This window comes from Ascaphus truei, chromosome 14 (genome assembly GCF_040206685.1).
Source record: "Ascaphus truei isolate aAscTru1 chromosome 14, aAscTru1.hap1, whole genome shotgun sequence".
Lineage (NCBI taxonomy): Eukaryota > Metazoa > Chordata > Amphibia > Anura > Ascaphidae > Ascaphus > Ascaphus truei.
In genome coordinates this window covers 26096867-26117516 of record NC_134496.1, presented here as the reverse complement: position 1 = coordinate 26117516, position 20650 = coordinate 26096867, and the positions used below count along the sequence as shown (strand labels likewise).

Here is a 20650-nt window from a genome sequence, read left to right as displayed (position 1 = left end):
AAAAGACAAGAGCCCAATCCAATATAACACATTATTTAGTACATTACAATGTATTTTATCTGTGTTCTTTCTCTCTATGCAGTGGAAGAAATACATAAGACAGTATAATATTGGTAGTGCAGAACCTCCTGAAACGGGTTTTCCATGACGTGGTCGCAGGCTTGACATGTTCTGACCCATACTTATGAAAAAAAGAATATAAATAAAAGACATAGTAATGCATTAAATAATGTGTCATACTGGATGTAGCATTGGGGGTTTCTCATCTTTTGTTGTACTGTATACATTAGGTCACTATCCCAGTAGCACTCTGGTTGACACACATATATATATATATATATATATATATATATATAGAGATAGACCATACGATACCGGTTGCAACATGACATCAAGGGACAGCACGCAGGTAAGTAAATCATAAATTTTCTATATTTGATAGAAGACACAAAAAACGACGTTTCGGTCCCCCAGTGGGACCTTTCTCAAGGTAGTGCAGAAAGGTTGCACCACCTTTATTTATATATATATATATATATATATATATATATATATATCTATATATATATCTACATACATGCATCAATGTTGTAACCATAACCTTCAACATTTATTTCAATATTCAAACTATAGGTGCGTACCAGCTTGTTAAATATAGACGTGACAGCATAACTCAGAACAGCTTGATAAATACCACAGAAAATAAAATCTTAACCTCCAATTCAATATGGTGAAAATCCATGCGTTCACTCGATGAGATTTGCTTTGCCACTGCTTACAAAATTGGCAGACGGTTCCCTCAAACGGTCACCAAAAAGTTCTGAAAAATGATTTTTAATAAATTACCAAAATATATATATTTCAGACTAGGGAATTATTATTATTTTTTTTTTTTTACTGAGCAAACTGTTTGCGAACTTGTTTTACCCTTTGGCAAATCATTTTCGTATGGTTCGCGAACTTGGATGTGGTTATCTACAGTATACATTACCAGCTGCTCACCCTTTTGAATTGGGGCGTTAGGGGGAGAGTCCCTAAACTTTGGTATGGATGATCACACAGTGGATCCTACCTTAACTGCAAGTGACTTGAAAGTAAGTTAACACAGGGTTGCTGTCCAACAACCGGTATCGGAGATTAGTAAAGAGACCTTGAACTTATATTTGTCCTATGTTTATTTGGTGACTGCCTATGCCAGGGGTGGCAAATGCAAGTCCTCAAGGCCACCATCAGGTCAGTTTTTCAGGATATGCCAGCTTCAGCAAAAGTGGCTCAATCAATGGCTCAGTCAAAATGAAAACCTGACATGTTGGTGGCCCATGAGGACTGGAGTGTCCCACCTCTGGTCTATAAGGTCTGACATTGCTTTGTCAGCTAAATGTTACTTCGCCATACCCTTAATACTCTAATGCCATATGATTTAACTTCTTGAATTCTGTTTTATTAGATTTGTTTCCGGCTTTTCTTAGTTTTACCAACAGTAATTAATTTATATGCTGACATTATCCAGTCTTATTAAAATATTCTATGTAGCTGAAAAGTCTCTGCTGGAACAGCTGTTACCCATCAACAGAAGGGTACGACTTCCCCTTACTGAAACATGTCACGTTTCATCGTGTTTTACATTCTGTGCTGTAAGAAATTGCCCCCAGTGCAGTGCTTGGCACTTAATACTGCACGCAAGTACAAGATATGTAGAGATCTATTTAGCAAACCAAATGATATTGCGGTTCCAATACATTCCTATTTAAGTAGAATTACGACAGACCCTAAAAGCGGGTATTGAACTTTAGCTGGGGGAGCTAGTTCCAGTTGTTGGTTGAGCATTTGTAACCATGTCTATGTCACCTTTAATGTTTGCCAATTTTAACATCAACAGCCTATATAATTACTACTTCTACATTTGGGAAGGATTGGATTCAATTGCCTGAGCTGAAGCATTTCAGGGACATTAAACACACAAGCAAAAAATGTCAGCTATCTGTTTATGAACATTGAATATGAATTACTGAGGATGCAAATCAGTGGTTGCTTAAAAGCCGTTGGGTACACGCCATAAAATACTGTGCACTCTCCAAACTCCTTCTGCACACCCTACAATAACTATGCAGAGATTCGTGATTTCATAGTCCAATCATTCAGTGGCAAAATGTGCCAAACCACAAAATAAACTTAGACAGGAGAGAGTCCCTGTCCTGAGGGGCTTGCAGTGTAAGACAGCGGCGTTCAACCCCAGTCCTCAAGACCCCTCAACAGGTCAAGCTCTACGGATATCTTAGCTTCAGCACATGGGGCTCAATCAGAGGCTCAGTCAAAGGCGGAGTCACTGATTGAGCCACCTGTGCTGAAGCAGGGACTGATTGAGTCACCTGTGCTGAAGTAGGGACTGAATGAGTCACCTGTGCTGAAGCAGGGACTGATTGAGTCACCTGTGCTGAAGTAGGGACTGAATGAGTCACCTGTGCTGAAGCAGGGACCGATTCAGCCACCTGTGCGGAAGAAGGGACTAGTTGGGCCACCTTCCTGAAGCTGGGATATTCTTAAAACCTGACCTGTTGAGGGGGTTTGGAGGGTGGGAGGGGGCGATCTTGAGGACTAGCGTTGAACACCACTGGTGCAAGAGATCAATACACTAATGTAAGATAGACATTAACAATAATTAATTAACTTATTTTAAATGTCTGTAAAGGGTAATAATTATTACTAATGGCTATGACGCTTTTGCTCATTGATCTCTTAGGGCCATATTTAATAATCATTGCTCAGCCCTGACACCTCACAGTCCCTTCATTTTGCACTGCTTAGTAATATGGCCCCAAGGTTCCAATTCGGAATGCTGTGAAGCCACCTCCCTGAGTAAGAGAAGATGTAAGTACAGGTGGGCACATTTTTGGGGGTGGATTTGGATCCGCAGCGGATCGGCCGGTTCCTTTGATCCGTGGATTTCAGCGGATCAACGTCAAAAGGGCGATTCACGTTTTTGCGGATTTTTTTTATTATTACCCATACACTCCGCGGACTGCGCAGTCCATGACCGGAGTTTTCAGAATCTGCCGACGAGTTGCTCAATCCACTGATTGGATTCTATAAATCAGTCAGACTGTATTCAATAGCAGCTTGTCATGAATCCGTGCGGACTTTACACGGCAAAAGAGATTTGGGGGGAAAATGCGAGAAAATCCGAGAAACGGATTTGGGCGGATTCGTCCATCTCTAGAAGCGATCATCAGGAAAGGTGATCTGAGTTATTAAAAAGTATATTAAAAAACGGTACCTTCTACTCCCCACTTCCCCCTTACCTTCATCTCCCCCTTACCTTCTTCTCCCCTTCCCCCTTACCTTCTTCTCCCCTTACCTTCTTCTGCCCTCCCCCTTACCTTCTTCTCCCTTTACCTTCTCCCTCCCCTTACCTTCTTCTTCCCTTCTCTCCTCCCCCCTTACCTTCTTCTCCCCTCCCTCCTTACCTTCTTCTCCCCTCCCCCTTACCTTCTTCCCTCCCCCTTACCTTCTTCACTCTCCCTCCCCTTTAACTTCTTCTCCCCCTTAACTTCTCATCCCTCCCTCTTAACCTTCTCCCCCTTAAATTCTTCTCCCTCCTCCACCTTACCTTCTCTTCCCTCCCCCTTACTTTCATCCTCCCCCTTACCTTTTCTCACATTTGCCTTCTCCCCCTCCCCCTTACCTTCTCCCCCTTACCTTATTCTCCCGCTCCCCTGTACCTTATTCTTCTCCCCCTCCCCCGTACCATATTCTTCTCCCCCATACCTTATTCTTCTCCCCCTCCCCCGTACCATATTCTTCTCCCCCATACCTTATTCTTCTCCCCCTCCCCCGTACCATATTCTTCTCCCCCATACCTCATTCTTCTCTCCCCTCCCCCTTACCTTATTCTTCTCCCCCTTACCTTATTCTTCTCCCCCTCCCAGGCAGGGATTCCTTTCCTATTGTATAATGTTATTTGTTGCACTTATTGTACTATACTGCAGTTCACTGTACTGTAATATCTCTCTTGTGAAGTGCTAGGTACAGCTGTGGGCACTATATACTGTAAATAACGATATACATGCATACATACTGGAGGGTGGGTGGGGGGGTGGGGGGGGTGGGAGGGGGCAGGGGGGTGAGAGTGCTGAGCACGGTGTCCTCGGTGGGGGGGATTGAGGGAGAGCGCCGAGCGCTGTGTCCCCTTTGCTCGGAGGGGTGGTGGGGGCTAGCGCTGGGACAGCTTGCAAGACACAAACACACAGTGACACACACACACACTGACTGACACACACAGTGACGCACACTGACTCACGTACACACACCCTGACTGACGTATACACACACACACACACACACACACTGACTGATCCGCACACACTGACTGGCGCACACACACGGACTGGCGCACACACACTGACTGGCGCGCGCACAGACACACACACAGTGACGCACACACAAGGAATTCACAGTTACTATAAACATAGAAGTGCAAATAGCTAAAACACGCGTTCTAAGTCAAACTTCTATGCGTTTTGGCACTGAAATTGTGTTTTTATTTTTAATTAAAAACTTCACCATCACAAATACAATTTCTGTGACAAAACAGTGACAAAGACAAAGAAGTTTCACTTAAAATGTGCGAGCTCGGCACACACACACACACACACACACACACACTTTTTTTAATAGAATTAATTTGTACTACCGTATTAGAGTTTATCGCTTTAAAATATCTCGCATTCCCCTTGTGCTATAATGCTTTTTTTCCTCTATACATTGTAGACACTGTTTGTTCTGCTTGGAAATACTGTTCCGACATCAGTTGTATCTGGAACATTAAGTATACATTTGTACCGTACAGTATGTGCTATTTCTTTCATCCTCCAGTTGCATTCCATATGTTTCTACGGTTTCATCTTCTTTTCCAGAGGGAGAATGCTCAGTTTAATAAAAGAAACAGCAGGAGAAAAGATTTTCACTCTTACAGAAGTTACTAACAGACATGTCATAGGGAACCAGGGACTGTTACTAGTTTTTGGTTCCTGTTTGAATTTTGCGAGCATGTACTCGCTTGTGTAAGCCATGTGAGTATAAATGCTTACACAGGAAAAGGCAGAGGCCCATATTTACAAAGCAGTCTTCTGTCATAAGACGCTTCCGGCTGCGGGAAGACACATGGGACCCCATTGACTTGATTAGACAGTACAGTATTGGTGGGAAACAGGTGGCTACAGTATGTGGCTGCATGTGGTCATATGGGGCTTCACCTATGGCCTTCAACCTCCTGCCACCCCAGCAGATGGTGCTGGCATGGATTGTAGATTGTCATCACTCTCTCATCTGCTTAATGACAATGCACTGATAAAAACTGCTCTTCTGTGCTAATCACAGGTTCCCAGTGTAAGGCTGAGGCCCCAGTACCTCCGCTGCACGCGCGCCTGCGAGACTGGCGGCGCGTGCAGCCGATTCCCCGGTCTGCAGGGAGCTGCAGACCAAAAGACCGGGAGGGGGGGGCATGGTGGGGGAGTGACGGGGGCGCGGCCACGACATCACCCGGCAGGTTCGCCCTCATTGGCTGAACCGCCAGGGGGCGTGGCTTAGCGCTCCGTAGCGAGTCCTGCTCTCAATTCTATTGAGAGCAGGAGCAACTCGCGCCACAGCGCTGCAGCCCCCCCTTGCAGCGGGCCCGGCGCCATTGAGGGCCTGGTGCTCTCATCCCTGCAGCGTCCGACACAGTGGGCACTGCTGTAGCCAGCGGGGTCCAGCCCTTAGAAGAAGAGGAGCGGGACAGTATCACCAGGATTAAGCAGCTGCCTGGAGCAGGGAGAAGCTCCTACCCACAGCTCCTACTCCCTTCTGCCTGTACAAAATAACTATATATATACACACACTCCACCAGACTCCAATGAAATAGATGTGAACAGATATTCACCCGGCACTCCCGTAAAGGTGTACAGTATAAATAAAGATACGTGCTAATAGCCGAAGAACATACACTTAATGAATCAGATAATATATACAGTATAATGGAATAAAACAAACCAAAAAAAACAGTAAAATGCTGCTCGACCCTCGCTGGAACTTCCTTCTTGGTCCTCAGTAGTAGTATTGGTGAAAAATTCAGGGAGCGCAGATAACCTATAAGTACATAAATTAAAAGAAAAACACAAATAGTGCAATTCTGTCTAGCAGTAGGAACGTATAGCAAGACTCCAGAAAAATATGCACTCACATTTTGTAGACAATAAACTGTCTTTGGTCCCAGGGGCAGTCTATTAGAGTTGGTGTTTAAAAAAAAAAAAACTTTGCTTGAACACAGTGTATCGAGCGATACTGCACGAACTCTCAAGCCACAGAAAAAAAGAGATGGACAGGGTGGTGTAGTAGATAGTGACAATATATTGTAAAATACACAGGATAAAAAATGGCAACTTACACAGTGACCCTATGCAAGGGCATTGCACGAAAGGCAGCCAGAAGGTATCCGGCGATGGAGGCAAGTGTACCGCAGATGGCAGGGCTTCTGCACGGGAGCTGATGCACCTGCAGCTCCTTGCGATGACTCTGAAGCCGGCACTTCTGTGTTCCAGGCCTCACGTGCATGGATGGAGTGGCGTCTATTCAATATGCTGGGAGGTCATCATCCTTATGCGGAAGAAGCATACAGCTCCTTTTTTTTTATTGTGTTGAACACTTCCCCAGCAGAGACACAAGATGCAAATGACGCAATTTGCATCAACATTTTCCTCCAAATTTGCTTTACTACATCACCCAATATGAGATGTGAGTTTCCTAATCAGAACATTGTTTACTTAAAATACTTTTACTGGATATAAATCCAATGTTGGTCTTTCTCCCTCCTAATAGAGGTAAATGAGAATTTTAATCCTAATAGAGGTATATTAGTATTTTATCTGGTAGTGCTAGGACCTGTGAACAGGGTCTGCCTTGTCGTGGCTCACAGGCTTGCAATTCTTTGGCCAAAGGGTTAAACTAAATTACCCTTGTTCAAGAGAATATATGAGTATTTATTGTGTATTTTTGTCATATTGGATGTAGCATTGGGCTTCTCTGTCGCTTGTTGTATACATTTGCCACCCTCAATACTCTCCTTTTTGACACTTATATACATATATATTTTGTGGGGGCTCAGGGGTTCCTAAAAAGAGCTTGCTGGGGTTCTGTGTGTTGTTACTTAAAATACTGTATAACTTTTAATCAGCCTCAATACGATAAAGATCTATTTACCCCATGGTGAACCATGACAATTTCCCAATATAAATATGAGAATGACCTGATTAAAAATTAAGTTTTAGTAAACAAATTTCCAATCAGTCTCAATCAAATTGAGATAGAATTAACCCAACTGTAATAAAAATGGCAGAAGATATTGGATATTTTAATCAATCTGGCACATAAGGGGTTAACATTGGTTGCAAATTGCATTACAAATATAAGACTTGTTTTTATGAAAGGTCAAGACCCTTATTGTTTCTTTACTCATCTGGATAGGGAGCTTAACCTGGGGTTATCATTGATGACCCACTAAAAGCGAAAAAATGTTTTGTTTGGAGGTCTGTAGACAATACCCAGATCATGGGCTGTCAGCCACAAAGAAAATCTTACATTCTTGAAATATCCACTGTGCATCACAGAGAGAAGTGACTAACAGGTCACCACTTACTTTGAGGGTTTTTATTAAATATGAAAATACCATGGGCCTGACAACAATTTGCAAGAATAACAAATAGATATTCGTAAACCATTGCGATTAGACGAATGAATTTATGCCAAACACCTAATTATTAGGGGATGCCAAAGACATATCTGTTTCTTCTTCAAAGATAGACATTATGTGGTCATATTTTATGTTGAAACGTGAATGCTAAGCACACAGACGCAGTGGCGGAATTCCCATTAGGCCCAATAGGTCCTGGACTAAGGTGGGCAAAAAATTTTGGGGGCAGAATTTGGAGGCACTTGCATACGCGATCAGTGTGTGTGGCCTGCGCATGCGTGATGGCACATGTGGGCAACACATGCGTGACTGGCAAGCGCCGATCATAGATGCACAGCCTGCATGCACTGGAAGAAGAGGGTGGCATCAGCAGGGGGCCCAGGGGCTCCATTTTTTTTAAAATACGCCACTGCACAGTTGCAACAGTGAAGATGGGATCTAAGTATTATAGCAACAAAGTTATGGTCTTTTATATATTGAATCAAACTTAAGTCACCAGGAAAGGTTTCTTTTTTTTCTTAAGTCGTAAAACGGTCATGAGGGCTGATTGATGAAAAGGGGTGGTTTTTATAAGTGTTTCAAAGCAGAAGATTTGGTCATCAAAGTTTGCATGTGTGAATAGAAAATGAGATTTCAACTAATGGAGTGTCCATGCTGGAACACGTGAAACCACACTTTCCACTCAAGACCCTTTGGGAAAAGATCTGGTCAATGTTAGACAATAACATAAGTTAGATTCATTGACTTAAATGGCAGTTTTAGGCCATTTTCAGTGCAATCAGCTGCTTCAGACCATATTGAATATGGTCGTTAAAATGTGTAGCAATATGCTGAAGTCCGCGGCACCAAACACGAAGGTTTGCGGCCTAGGAGGATTAATGCAGCAGGAGTCCCTGCTCCTGAATTGGATCCCACATGGTTAATCCTTCACTTGATGGGCCATCAACGGTGGAGCGAAAATTTTACTAACTTGGTGAAGGACCTACGCAGCTTTCTTCGTGTGCCATCCCCAGCAGTCTCCGGTCTGTCCATCCCCCTGTATGACGTACTGTAGATGCCCGAATATGAGTTTCTACACCATTCATGACGGGGAATACTATAGAACCATATTCAGTCATCTATGTCATCAAGGGCGCTGGACAGGACATTTAACACTGTGCAACCCCCTTCATGATGTAAATGATGAATATGGTCCTATAGTATTCCCCCTCCTGATGTTTAAACCCATATTCCAGTATCTACGTTATCCAGGGGCTTGACCAGCCGGAGAGTGATTCTTACCTTCGAAGCTGGGGATGGCACACGGAGATGGGGACGAAGACAGAGACAGCTGCGCAGCTCATCTAAAAGGTTGGTATCATCTTTTTTTCTCTTCTCTCCTGATGGCTCATCAGGATTATCGCTGCAGAATCCCATTCAGAAGCAGGGACCCTCACAGAGTTAATACTCCCAGACCGCCTACTGTTTTCGGGGGCGCTATAAGCTTGTGCGATCACTCCACAGAGAACAGTACGTCTAACTACATCTGTAGATTGACCAAGTAATTGGTTCACCCAGTACTGTTTTTTATATTGCCCATCCAAGGAAACTCTGCAGTGTCATGACAGGTGCAAACCAGGAATCTATGTAAGTATTTAAATAAAGTGTGATGGTCATTATCACTTCTTAGGCCTGGGACATAGTGCCTCTCAAACGTGCTGAGGCTCAGGGAAAGTGGTGCTTTCCCTGGCCTTACACAACGCGCCATCAGGGGGCGGGCCAGTGACGTCACGGAGTTGGTTCGCCCTCATTGGGTGAACCGTTCACGTGACTGGCTCTGCGCGCCGGCAAGCAGGGAGATTTCAAAACGCCGTCAGACACACGCTTCCCCATGCGTGCTGACGCATGCGCGAGCCCCTGCTAAAGCCGCTCTCATTGCGGCTGCAGGGGCTCAGTGCCGAGCAGCAGCACGGCTCAGCGCATAAGCGCTGACCATGTCCCAGGCCTTAGTCGCAAATTATTTGACTGTTTACTTGAGTTAAGGGTGAACTGAGCCTTTTGAAGATGCATATTTTTTTTAACTTAAACCGTAAAAAGTCTGTTAATATTATTCCAGAATTAAATTGTTATGGATCAACCAAAAATGTATTTGACACTGCCCAGATGTTTTATTATATAGGTTAGCAAGCTATTATTTTCACAATATGGCTTATGTAAATAAAATTACACGAAATAATCTATATTTACTAACACCAGTAATAAATACAAAAACAAATCACATGAGGCTGAGCCAATTAGTGTGCAATGGCATCACCTACAGTACAGCAGTGGTGCGCAAACTCCCCTGCGCGCTTCCCGAAGGCACTTAAATTAAGGGTAAACCTAACTTACCTTGGCTCCGGCGGCTTCTCACACGCGTTGCCATGGCAACGCTGTGTCAAATGATGCCGCTATGGCAATGTGACATCATGACGCCGGAGCGGGGGTCAGGGGGGGTGCGGAGGTGAGGGGACCGCCGACAGGGGGGCGCAGGGAAAAAAGTTTACGCCCCCTTGACCTATAGCAACATAAAGTCATATCTCTGGGGAGCAGAATATCTAGTTCTCATACTGTAGGTCCAGGTTGTGACAGGAACCAATCACCATTGCTATTCATTTTTCTTACGTGATTTTGAAACAGAGGCGAAATGAGTTGATAACATACACTTATCACATGTTCAATCATTTTTTAATATAAAAGATTTTGAAAAAGAGGAGCATTATCACAGAGGTCCCATTAAACACAGAGGTAGCGGAATCTCTTTCATCACCCACACAAGGTCTCTGTGAAGTGAAAATGCAGAAGTCTGAAGAAGACAATGCAGTTCCATTCAAGATTATGCATCAAATACAAATAATTCCCAGAAGCCCATCCACACGACACAGCCTGGTCAAGTCTCTTACACATCATATGAGGTTTAAGCAGAATTCTGAGCTTTGCATTGTCAAACTGGATGCAAACACAAGACTGTGAGTAATAGAAAGCCATTACGTTTGTATTCAATTATATTTTAATTGTGTAGCCCTCTCTTTTGAGACTACTATTTCAGTTAACGGCCATAATGGGTTATCTGTGTGGACTGACTCGGGTTACTCCCCTTGCCATCATGTGATGTAGGATTATGATGAAGAAGGGATTGCCACTCCCTTGTATGTCTTTTGACCTGTAATGTCACTGGAAGGAGTATAGAGGGGATATATAGCTCCACCCTTTGTTTTAGAAACAGGTTCTTCAGAGTTCTGACTGAGGTCCTCGCTGTAAGTCTTGTAAATAGGTTTGTGTGTGTAAAGCCAAATGTATTAAGAGGGGTCCTTTATTTTCTATATTTGTCCTATATTTGTTATTTTCAGTTTGAAAAGTGCCCATTAAGTATGTGTCAGTAGTAAGGATCCAAGAATGTTCTCACTATCGAACAGGAGGAAGCATGCTCTTGATAAGAGTTCTCAGCATAATAACTCTGGAGTATGTTTGAACCGGCCCAACAGGAAGGTTCCTAGTACAATCCTGGTCATATATGAAAGACGTATGCAGTACATAGTAGGGGGTTACTAATACAGGCGCCCAAAGTGTATTCCAGAGATGCCCACTTGATATGGGCCATTGCTGACTATGCAAGAGACTGTCACTTTACCCCTTACTATGGGTAACAATTTATTTATTTATTTCTCAAATGTTTTACCAGGAAGTAATACATTGAGAGTTACTGTACCTCTCGTTTTCTAGTATGTCCTGGGCACAGAGTTATGATAACAGTCTAAGGGGGCTATGCACTAGGCTCAATGGGTTTGCGTTCTGATGTTGAAAAAAAGCACGTCCGTTAAAAAGTGAGGCCGGGGACGCGATTCACTAAGGCCTTGAGCCCATTTTTTAACGTACGTGCTCAAACCACCCACAGCGTACGTGTTGCTTTTTTTCCCCCTGCTAGCGTTCTTAAACTTCACATACGCTAGCTGATAGAAAAAAAAGCCGCATGTAACATTTGCATGGAGATTTGCCATCTCCATGCAAGGCTGTTACAGGCGATCGTACACTAATTAAAATCATTTTAATAATAGTGTACATGAGCAGGGGGTCTCCGGAGCTGACCGCATTGGTTTCAGGTCCGAGGACCCCCTACTTCAGGAGATACAGGCCCCGTTATGGGGTGCTGGTATCCCCTGCAGAATTTAAATGTCCCGGTCACGTGACGCGGAAGCTTGAAACTGCAGGGGATACCGGCACCCCATAAACCAATGTGGGTCAGCTCCGGAGACCCCCTGCACATCTACACTATGAAACACATGTATATTAAAAAAAGATTTAACAAACATCAATACACGACCCCCCTCACCCCCCTCCGCCCAAACCCATACAGTACAGTAATGTGCAAAATAACTATTATCCAGATATGGATAATAGATTATTTGCCCGTTATTAAATACTGCATTAGCATACCTAAATAAAGTAAATAAAAACAGTAGCCAGCTTATCCAATGAATACAAGCAATAACAATATCAACAATGAATTAATTAAACCATTAACCAATGAAACCAATTAATTCCTAAACCAACTCAAAATGAATAGTAACACTAACCAATCAAACCAATGAATTACTACAACATTAATGAATGTAAACATTAAAAGACAAAGAAATAAATTCAACCAATATCTGAAATAACCATAAAACGCATTAGCTAATATAATACAACATTAACTACAAACAAACACCAATCGCAAACATTTTATTACCATTAAGCAGGAAAAAAACAAACAATCACATCCACATAAGAAATTGAAATTAAAACAACCAACAGCAATACCAAGCCACAAATGCCCCCCAAATATTGTCATTATAATGTATTCATCTGTACCCGTAAAGTGGTACAGATTAATATATTATCAGTCAATGTGCCTCCCCCAAAAAATCAACAAACACATCCAATGAAAAAACCTGTATAAAGAGACATTTACAAACATTCAATATATTACTTATGTTCCGACTTTAATTTTTTTTTTTTTAACATGACGTCACTTAAAGGGAATGATGCCAGCCAATCAGAATGGCTGTGCTTCATTTGCCTTTAAGATGACGTCACGAAGCAGGCGTCACATGGTATTTCAGCCAATCAGATCGTGGGAACCAATTACACACTCTGATTGGCTGAAATACCATGTGTCGCCTGCCATGTTGGATTTATTGAAGTCATCTTAAAGGCAAATGAAGCACAGCCATTCTGATTGGCTGGCATAAAAAAAAATAATTAAAGTCGGAACATGGTTTTAACAGTCTATCAGGTGGCTGTTAACCATTTTGAGGCTAAATGTGACATCACAAGCCCTATTTAAGGCCGTGACGCCTCATTTGAGCCCAAGAAGACGATGATTCAACATTGGTTGGGATTTAACATGGGTTTTTTTGGATTGACAGATGAAGAATGAAGATAAAGAAGATCAAGAAATGGTGACAGATGAAGATAGAAGAAGGTGATTAAAGAAAGAAAAAAGAAGATTTGGGTACCTGATCCAGATCTTCATGGCGGATGGCATCGGATGCTGTTGGAGGCCTTCAAGGTACGTGAGCTTCCTGTTACCCCGGGAGTCGGAGGGCCACAGCTTCTAATGGTAAATAATATATTGAATGTTTGTAAATGTCTCTTTTTACAGGTTTCTTCATTGGATGTGTTTTTTTATTTTTTGGGGGAGGCACATTGACTGATAATATATTAATCTATACCACTTTAGTGTACAGGTGAATACATTATTATGACAATATTTGGGGGGCGTTTGTGGCTTGGTATTGCTGTTGGTTTTTTAAATGTCAGTTTCTTATGTGGATGTGATTGTTTGTTTTTTTCCTGCTTAATGGTAATACAATGTTTGCGATTGGTGTTCGTTTGTAGTTAATGTTGTATTACAGTATGTTAGCTAATGCGTTTTATGGTTATTTCAGATATTGTTTGAATGTATTTCTTTGTCTTTTAATGTTTACATTCATTAATGTTGTAGTAATTCATTGGTTTGATTGGTTAGTGTTACTATTCATTTTGAGTTGGTTTAGGAATTAATTGTTTTGATTGGTTAATAGTTTAATTAATTAATTGTTGATGTTGTTATTGCTTGTATTCATTGGATTAGCTGGCTACTGTTTTTATTTAGTGAAGTATGTTTTTTTGGAGGTTTTATTATTGTGTATCTGGTGCATTAATGTATTATAATTAGGGTGCCCATTGAGTGCTATAGAGGCTTATCATGCCCATATTATTATTATATGGGTATGATGTACCACTATATTACCCAATGGGTACAGGGTGGATATAGTCAGTTCAGGGTGGGTGCTTAGGCCTCCCGGGTTTGTATCAGGGCAGGGTGGGTTAACCCCTTAAAGACTATAGCGGTTAGAAACCGCTAAGGCGATTAAGGGGTTAGGGGCCATTAGAATGTCTTTATTATGTATATACTGTATATGCTTTCTTTCAACGGAGGACAGAGGGACCTGCTGTTGTGGTAAGTATAACTGTATTTATTTACTTTATTTATGTATGCTAATGCAGTGTTTAATAATGGGCAAATAATCTATTATCCATATCTGGATAATAGTTATTTTGCACATTATTGTACTGTATGTGTTAGGGGGGTGTATTTAGTTAGAAATAATGTTTAGTATTTTTGTAGGCACAACATTGGTACCGCAGGCCCGCGGGTACCCCGGGACTCTCGCGGGGACCCCGAGACGGCCGCGAGGTCAGCCGGAGACACCCGCACGACCTTCGGCCTCCCTCGGGGACCCCTGCGGGGTCAGCCGGGACCACCCGCCGGCCTGTTGTATGGGTGTTGCGCATGCAAAAATGTAAAACAAGAAATTTTTCAAAGTCCAGCTTTTTTTGCGTCTACCTTGAGCTGACGTGTTCTGTTGAACGCAACTTTCGCGTACGCTAAGGTTACGTAGCTTAGTGCATCCCGCTTAAGGGCAGAATTGAACGCAAACAGGGTAACGAACAAGCAAAGTTGGACTTAGAAAAATTTCCTGAAAAAAGTCAGTTTTAGAGCGCAATGTGCCTGTTTGCGTGGCTTAGTGCATCGTGTTCAGCGCAACATCACGTTCTAAGAGCACTTTGCGCTCTAAAAACGACTTAACGGAGCTTAGTGCATGACCCCCTAAGTACGGCTCCAGCGTAGAAGTGAGCGCTACCAGGGGGTGATATTGTTTGCCACGAGTTTCTGTCCAGTAACCAGTATGTCAATGTCTGTGAAGCATTCTTGATGGATGTCCAATAAATCCCATTTTTGTTTATAAAAGTTCATGGGACCCCTCCTTGTTATATTCCAGTATCCATGCCCAGCCTGCACTTACTGTACCCTGCACCGGCCTGAGAGACCGAGACAGAGCACTACCTAAATACTGTACATACGGCAGTCAATCTGATGTGACCTCGTTTTATAGCCGGATAAGAAGGGTTGCAATTGGTAACTATTACTATTTAAATATTAAATGTGCTGAATAAACTTTCGTTTAAAAAATAAAAATGATCATATTTGAACCCCTTTGGTAGCCCCACAATGTGTTGCATGCCCTTCTGGCAGCAAAAGGGTTACGTTGTTATGCTTAATGGGTGCTGTGCATGTGCTGTGCTTGCCTTGATTTGGTTCTCGAAAGCAGAATGTCAGGTTGAGCTCTTGATAAATAGAGATCTGGTTTTTATCATTCTTTCTAACTCAACATTCTGATTGGTTACAAAAATCCTTGCAGTGATAATGTATTTCTGCCATTTGCTCTATTGTGGTGTTGCATAATACAATATAATCATTTGTTGAAAATGACATGTAATGACACTTCATCTGAGAAACTGCAGATTATGTATTATGATCAAATTCACTATTCAATGTAAACAAATAATTATATATGGATGTGTTGGGAGAATCACTTGGGCATTACATATAATTGGACAGTGACTTGTATAACTAGAGAAATGGTGACAGACAAATCTTTTATTGCCAGTGTATTTATTTATAGAGAAAGGGTACCTACAGTATCTCTTATTTAAAGTATCCAGAGGTGCTCCCTCAGTCTAGGAAAAATGTACTGTACAGGCAGTCCTCGGTTATCCAACGGAATCCGTTCTGGAAGTAGCGTTGGATAGTGAAACCGTTGTAAAGTGAGTCCCATGTTAATCAGTGGCGGTGAGCGTTGGATAACGCATTCACGCGTCGGATAACGCATTCCGACGTCGAAAAACGGCCCATAGGGTTGAATTGTAATGCGTTGGATATGCCATTCGTTGTAAAGGGGAAACGTTGGATAGCGAGGACTACCTGTATATAAAAAAGAGCCAGTTTAAGCTCAAGGACAAGCACTCAAATGACAGAACAGTAATGTCCAATGATTCAATGTAGAAGTGTGCCGGTGTCTCTAGAAGGCATAAATAGTATGTGATCCGTTTGTAAATGGGTATGTAAGCTGATTAGGTTGAATCACGGATAGAGATAGGCAATCTGAAGGGAAGGTATGAACGACCGATGTGTGTAATGCCGAAAGAGGAAACATATTACCTCAAAGTCACGACCCGGTTTGGAAGTTCCTTCTCTGTGCCCGTGATCGACGCGGTGGGGAGTTTCAGTTACCCCATGCGGTACACCGTCTCGGTCCAACTGGCCAGCCTTCAGCCATCCGTTTGCAATGACGGTAAGTGTGGAAATGCGGATCAGCAGAGCCTCTGCACGTCGCTCCAATCAGGGAGAAGATGCAGTGAAACAGCAAAGGATTGGTGGGACAGCGGACCCGTAGAAAAAACATTTGTAACGCACCGGGTTGATGGAAAAATAAAAAAAGATTTATTTACTACATACTACAAAACATGGAACAAGGATAGCAACAAAACAAAAAATCTCCTCCTGGAGCAAAATGTGTATAGTGAGATCAGAGTTTAGAGGCAATCCAAGCAGCACTTATTAAAACAAACACATTTTTTTTTATAATCAGCCTTTGATTACCTTTATTGAAAATAAATACAAGACGATACAGACACACAAATACAGACACACAAACAGTAGGCCCCCTCCCCAAATACCGACAAACACAATAAGCCTCCCATCCCAAATACACACACACACACACACACTAAACCCCACTCCCTAAACACAGACACACACACAATAGGGTCCCCCTCCTCAAATACAAACACACACAATAGGCCCCACTCTCCAAATACAGACACACAAACAGTAGGCCCCCTCCCCAAATACCGACAAACACAATAAGCCCCCCATCCCAAATACTGACCCACACACAATAAGCCCCCCTCCAGACAATACAGATACACACACACATACACAATAAGCCTTCTAAATACAGACACACACACACAAAATAAGCCCCCCCCCCCAAATACAGACAGACACACACACACACACACACACACACACACACACATAATAGCCCCCTTCTCCAAATACAGACACACAAACAATAGGCCCCTCTCCCCAAATACAGACACACACACACAATAGGCACATCTCCACAAATACAGACACACACACACATACACAATAGACCCCCCTCCAAATACAGACTCACAGAAACAATAGGCCCCTTTTCCCAAATACAGACACACACACAATAAGCCCCTCCCCAAATACAGATACACACACAAAGTAGGCGCCTCTCACCAAATACACACACCTTCAGTCAGTGTAACTTAGCAGCTACAATGTAACCTGATAATACTACAGTAACATTATCTATTGTTACAGTTACAGCTGAAACTGCTGGGAACATGTGCAACAAATTATCACAAACAAGAAAGCGTTGCAAAGATCTTGCACTGCTGACGAGGTGGGCAAAAGCCTGCTATAGAAATGAAAGGATGCTCAGTATATTAAAACGAATTAAAAATGGCATAACTGATTTTATAAAAATAAAACACGTAGGATATTGCTTCGACAGCTCCTTAAAGCGATCCACTTCCATTTGATATCATCTGTTCATATTCCACGTGCCAATGCTACTCCGGTCCTCTCACCTTTCTCTTCCCTTCCTTTCTCCACTCTCTTCCTCCCGCTCTCTCCAGCTTCCCCCTCTCTTTCTCTCCTCCCTCCCTCTCTCTCTCCCTCTATCTCCACCCCTCTTTCTCTCCCCTTCCTCCTCTCTCCGCAAAAGCTCTATTTCAAAGTCTTTATCAATGTTGCAAATTTTGATCAAAAGAAAAATTGCTTGCAATCTACTGTGTGCATTGAGCTGAAGAAATACTTCTTGAAGAGGAAGAACTGACCTTACCCTCATTCTATTTTTATGGACTTTTTACTAAATGGACTATTATCATGGCTTTATATTTTATTTTGATATCTTTTTTTTTGTAGTATGTTTGGGTTTTCCTCTGCCAAAATGTGCCACTGTTTACACCCTCTCTGCCACACTTTAGACAATAAAAAAAAAAATAACTAACACAAAAATGACTTTTCATTTCTACAGATACCTTGGGGTCTTCCCTTTGCTGTCTGCAGGTTTTATCTTTAACAATATAAAAAATGAACTCGAGACTCTTTGCAAAATGCTCTTATCGATTCAACAATCACCTCGTGATCTTTCACAAGAATCTTTCTATTAATATGAGATACTCTGATAGGATTTAGAGTAACTGTTTCTTTGATGCCTGCTTATGTGATGCTTTGTCCATAAATGTCAGTGATCAGGTTTGGCATAAAAAGGAGAATTAGATGTGGAAGTTAGACATTAAAAAATATGAGCTGACATAACATGAGCATATGTAATTCAGCAGACTAGGACATAATGCATGGCAGTATTAGCTTATAGTGTAGGGCTACATCACAGTGGCTTTGCTGCATAACTGGAACCATGGCTATTGGCTGCACACCTGTAGTGACGTCTAAAGACATATGTTGTGCTATTAAATTAAATCCCCTGCTCTATTTCCACTGCAAAACAATTTCACCTGCCAATCTTGAAACGCCAACTTTACAAGGAAGCAGTACAGTATAAAACACAAATTGCTAACTACCCAGTCACCAGACATACTCCTGTAGCCGGGTTCCCGCTCACCTCTGTAGTGGGTGCAGGGGAGGCTGCAGCTTGGTCGGAGCTCCGGAGCTCCGCCGCGGATTGCCATTGCAGGGTGCAGCCATTTTGAACACTCGCACATGCGGCGGCAATTGGGCAGACTCCGCATGGGACTACGAGTCCCAGCAGCCCAATGGGGTGCTCCCATGTGACGCCCAGCAGCCAATAGGGCTCTAAGCATCTCGGAAGGCAGAGATAGTTACATTTGGCGCTTGGCACCACACGTCAGTTGAAGCAGGGATAGCAAGGGGTAAGGTAGTGTTAAGGGAGCAGTACTCTCCTGGACTAGGCCAGATATTCCCCCATAGATCCCAGCTAGGCCCGACTCATCTGAGCTTGTGGCTGCTGCTGGGAAGGCCCCAGATAGGGACGCTCCCCATAGCAATTAGTGAGTTAGTGCACTGGTGACGAACGCCCCGTGGTGTGTGTGGCCTGCGGTCTGGGACCAGACCCAGGCACATATCAGAGACACCATTATAGGGACACACTCCAGTGGGAGACACACTCCAGTGGGAGACACCTCCAGAGGCGGACACCTGAGGATCTGAGCGGCGAGGATCCAGCATACAGCGGTGCGGGACCACATTGCGGTTCAGTGGATCCATAAGCCAAGTCGGCGCTATACACAGTGTGTAGAGCTACTCCACATAAAAACTGTTTGGGTGGGCCTGACTCTGCGGACACTGGGTTGATTAGGTGTCTAGAGCACCTCAGTACTTTGGGAGTTCCACCAGGGTGGTATTATGGTGTGGGCATTGCGTTGTGGGGGCCTTGTATATCATTGTATTGATATGGTGTTATTGTGTGTGCGTTCAGTAAAACTCCTGTTATATACCCTGTGTGTAATTACTGAATGTATTGGGTCCTGTGAGGGGTTATCCAGCTACGCTAGGATCCCTTGCAGGTGGAGGCACTGTAAACAAAGGGCTGAGACCACCCCAGGCTCCCAGCGGCAGAGACCTCCTGAATGCCACACAGATAACAGCAGCACAGGTAGATCCCGTAGTCACAGGGAAACAGGGCTACACTCCTTAGGCCGCACTTATAGTGCTGGTGACACGACGTCGCCCGAAAACAAATACATTGACGCCGACACGTGCGCTTATAGTGCACGCGATGGAGCGACGTCGCCGTCGCGAAAAACCTGAAGCCGGCAAAATTAGATTTTCAAGGGCCGTCGCGTCATGTGATGGCCCTTGAACAAATCAAATTGCCGGAATCCCGCGACCCAGCCGCCCGGCGAAACATAACTTTCGCTGGTGTCGACGGGTGACGTCACCCGCCGTGTCGCCGTCGCCAACGACGGCACTATAGGCACGGCCTAACACATACATAATCACTTACAGTACCTGTACCTGCTTTCGTCATTCTTTCTTTTATATCTGGTGTTCTTATTAGAAAATGGCACTCAATGTGTTGCAGAGTGTCATACAGTATGTGTAAAATACAGTATTCACAGTAATTTTGTGCTGTACAGTGTTCTTTGTTTGGTTGTGTTTTCATAGGCATTCTACACATTTTCCATCTTTCTGCCGGCACAACCTTCCCATAATATGCATAATTGAGCAGTATTTTACATTCCTTTTATTATTTGCTCCTCATATGGTTGGTGCCATATGTAAAAATGAAATAATTGGACACTATATAGAATAAGTCTGAACCTGAGATCTCCCCATAGTTTTGACAATGTTTGCTCAATACCATAGTGACTTACACGTGCTTATGGAATTAACACTTTCTGTAACAAGTGTAAAAACAAATTCCTAGTTACATGAGGGCCCTAAAGTGATGGCTATGATGACTGTGACAGTAGGGCCCTGCACACCCATCTACATGTGGCCCATGTGGCTATCATGTG

The 20650-nt window shown here is 43.1% G+C and overlaps 1 protein-coding gene across 1 annotated transcript in view; it reads right to left on the bottom strand.

The window, feature by feature from the left end:
* TRIM42 (tripartite motif containing 42) overlaps positions 1 to 6588 on the bottom strand; it is a 33238-nt gene extending 26650 nt beyond the window's left edge. The window contains exons 1-2 of the mRNA XM_075569409.1: positions 6422 to 6588; positions 6028 to 6123 (exon numbers count right to left, since the gene is read on the bottom strand). Of these exons, the coding sequence (XP_075425524.1) occupies positions 6028 to 6123; positions 6422 to 6588 (263 nt within the window). The remainder of the gene's footprint in view (positions 1 to 6027; positions 6124 to 6421) is intronic.
* Positions 6589 to 20650: the final 14062 nt, after the last annotated feature.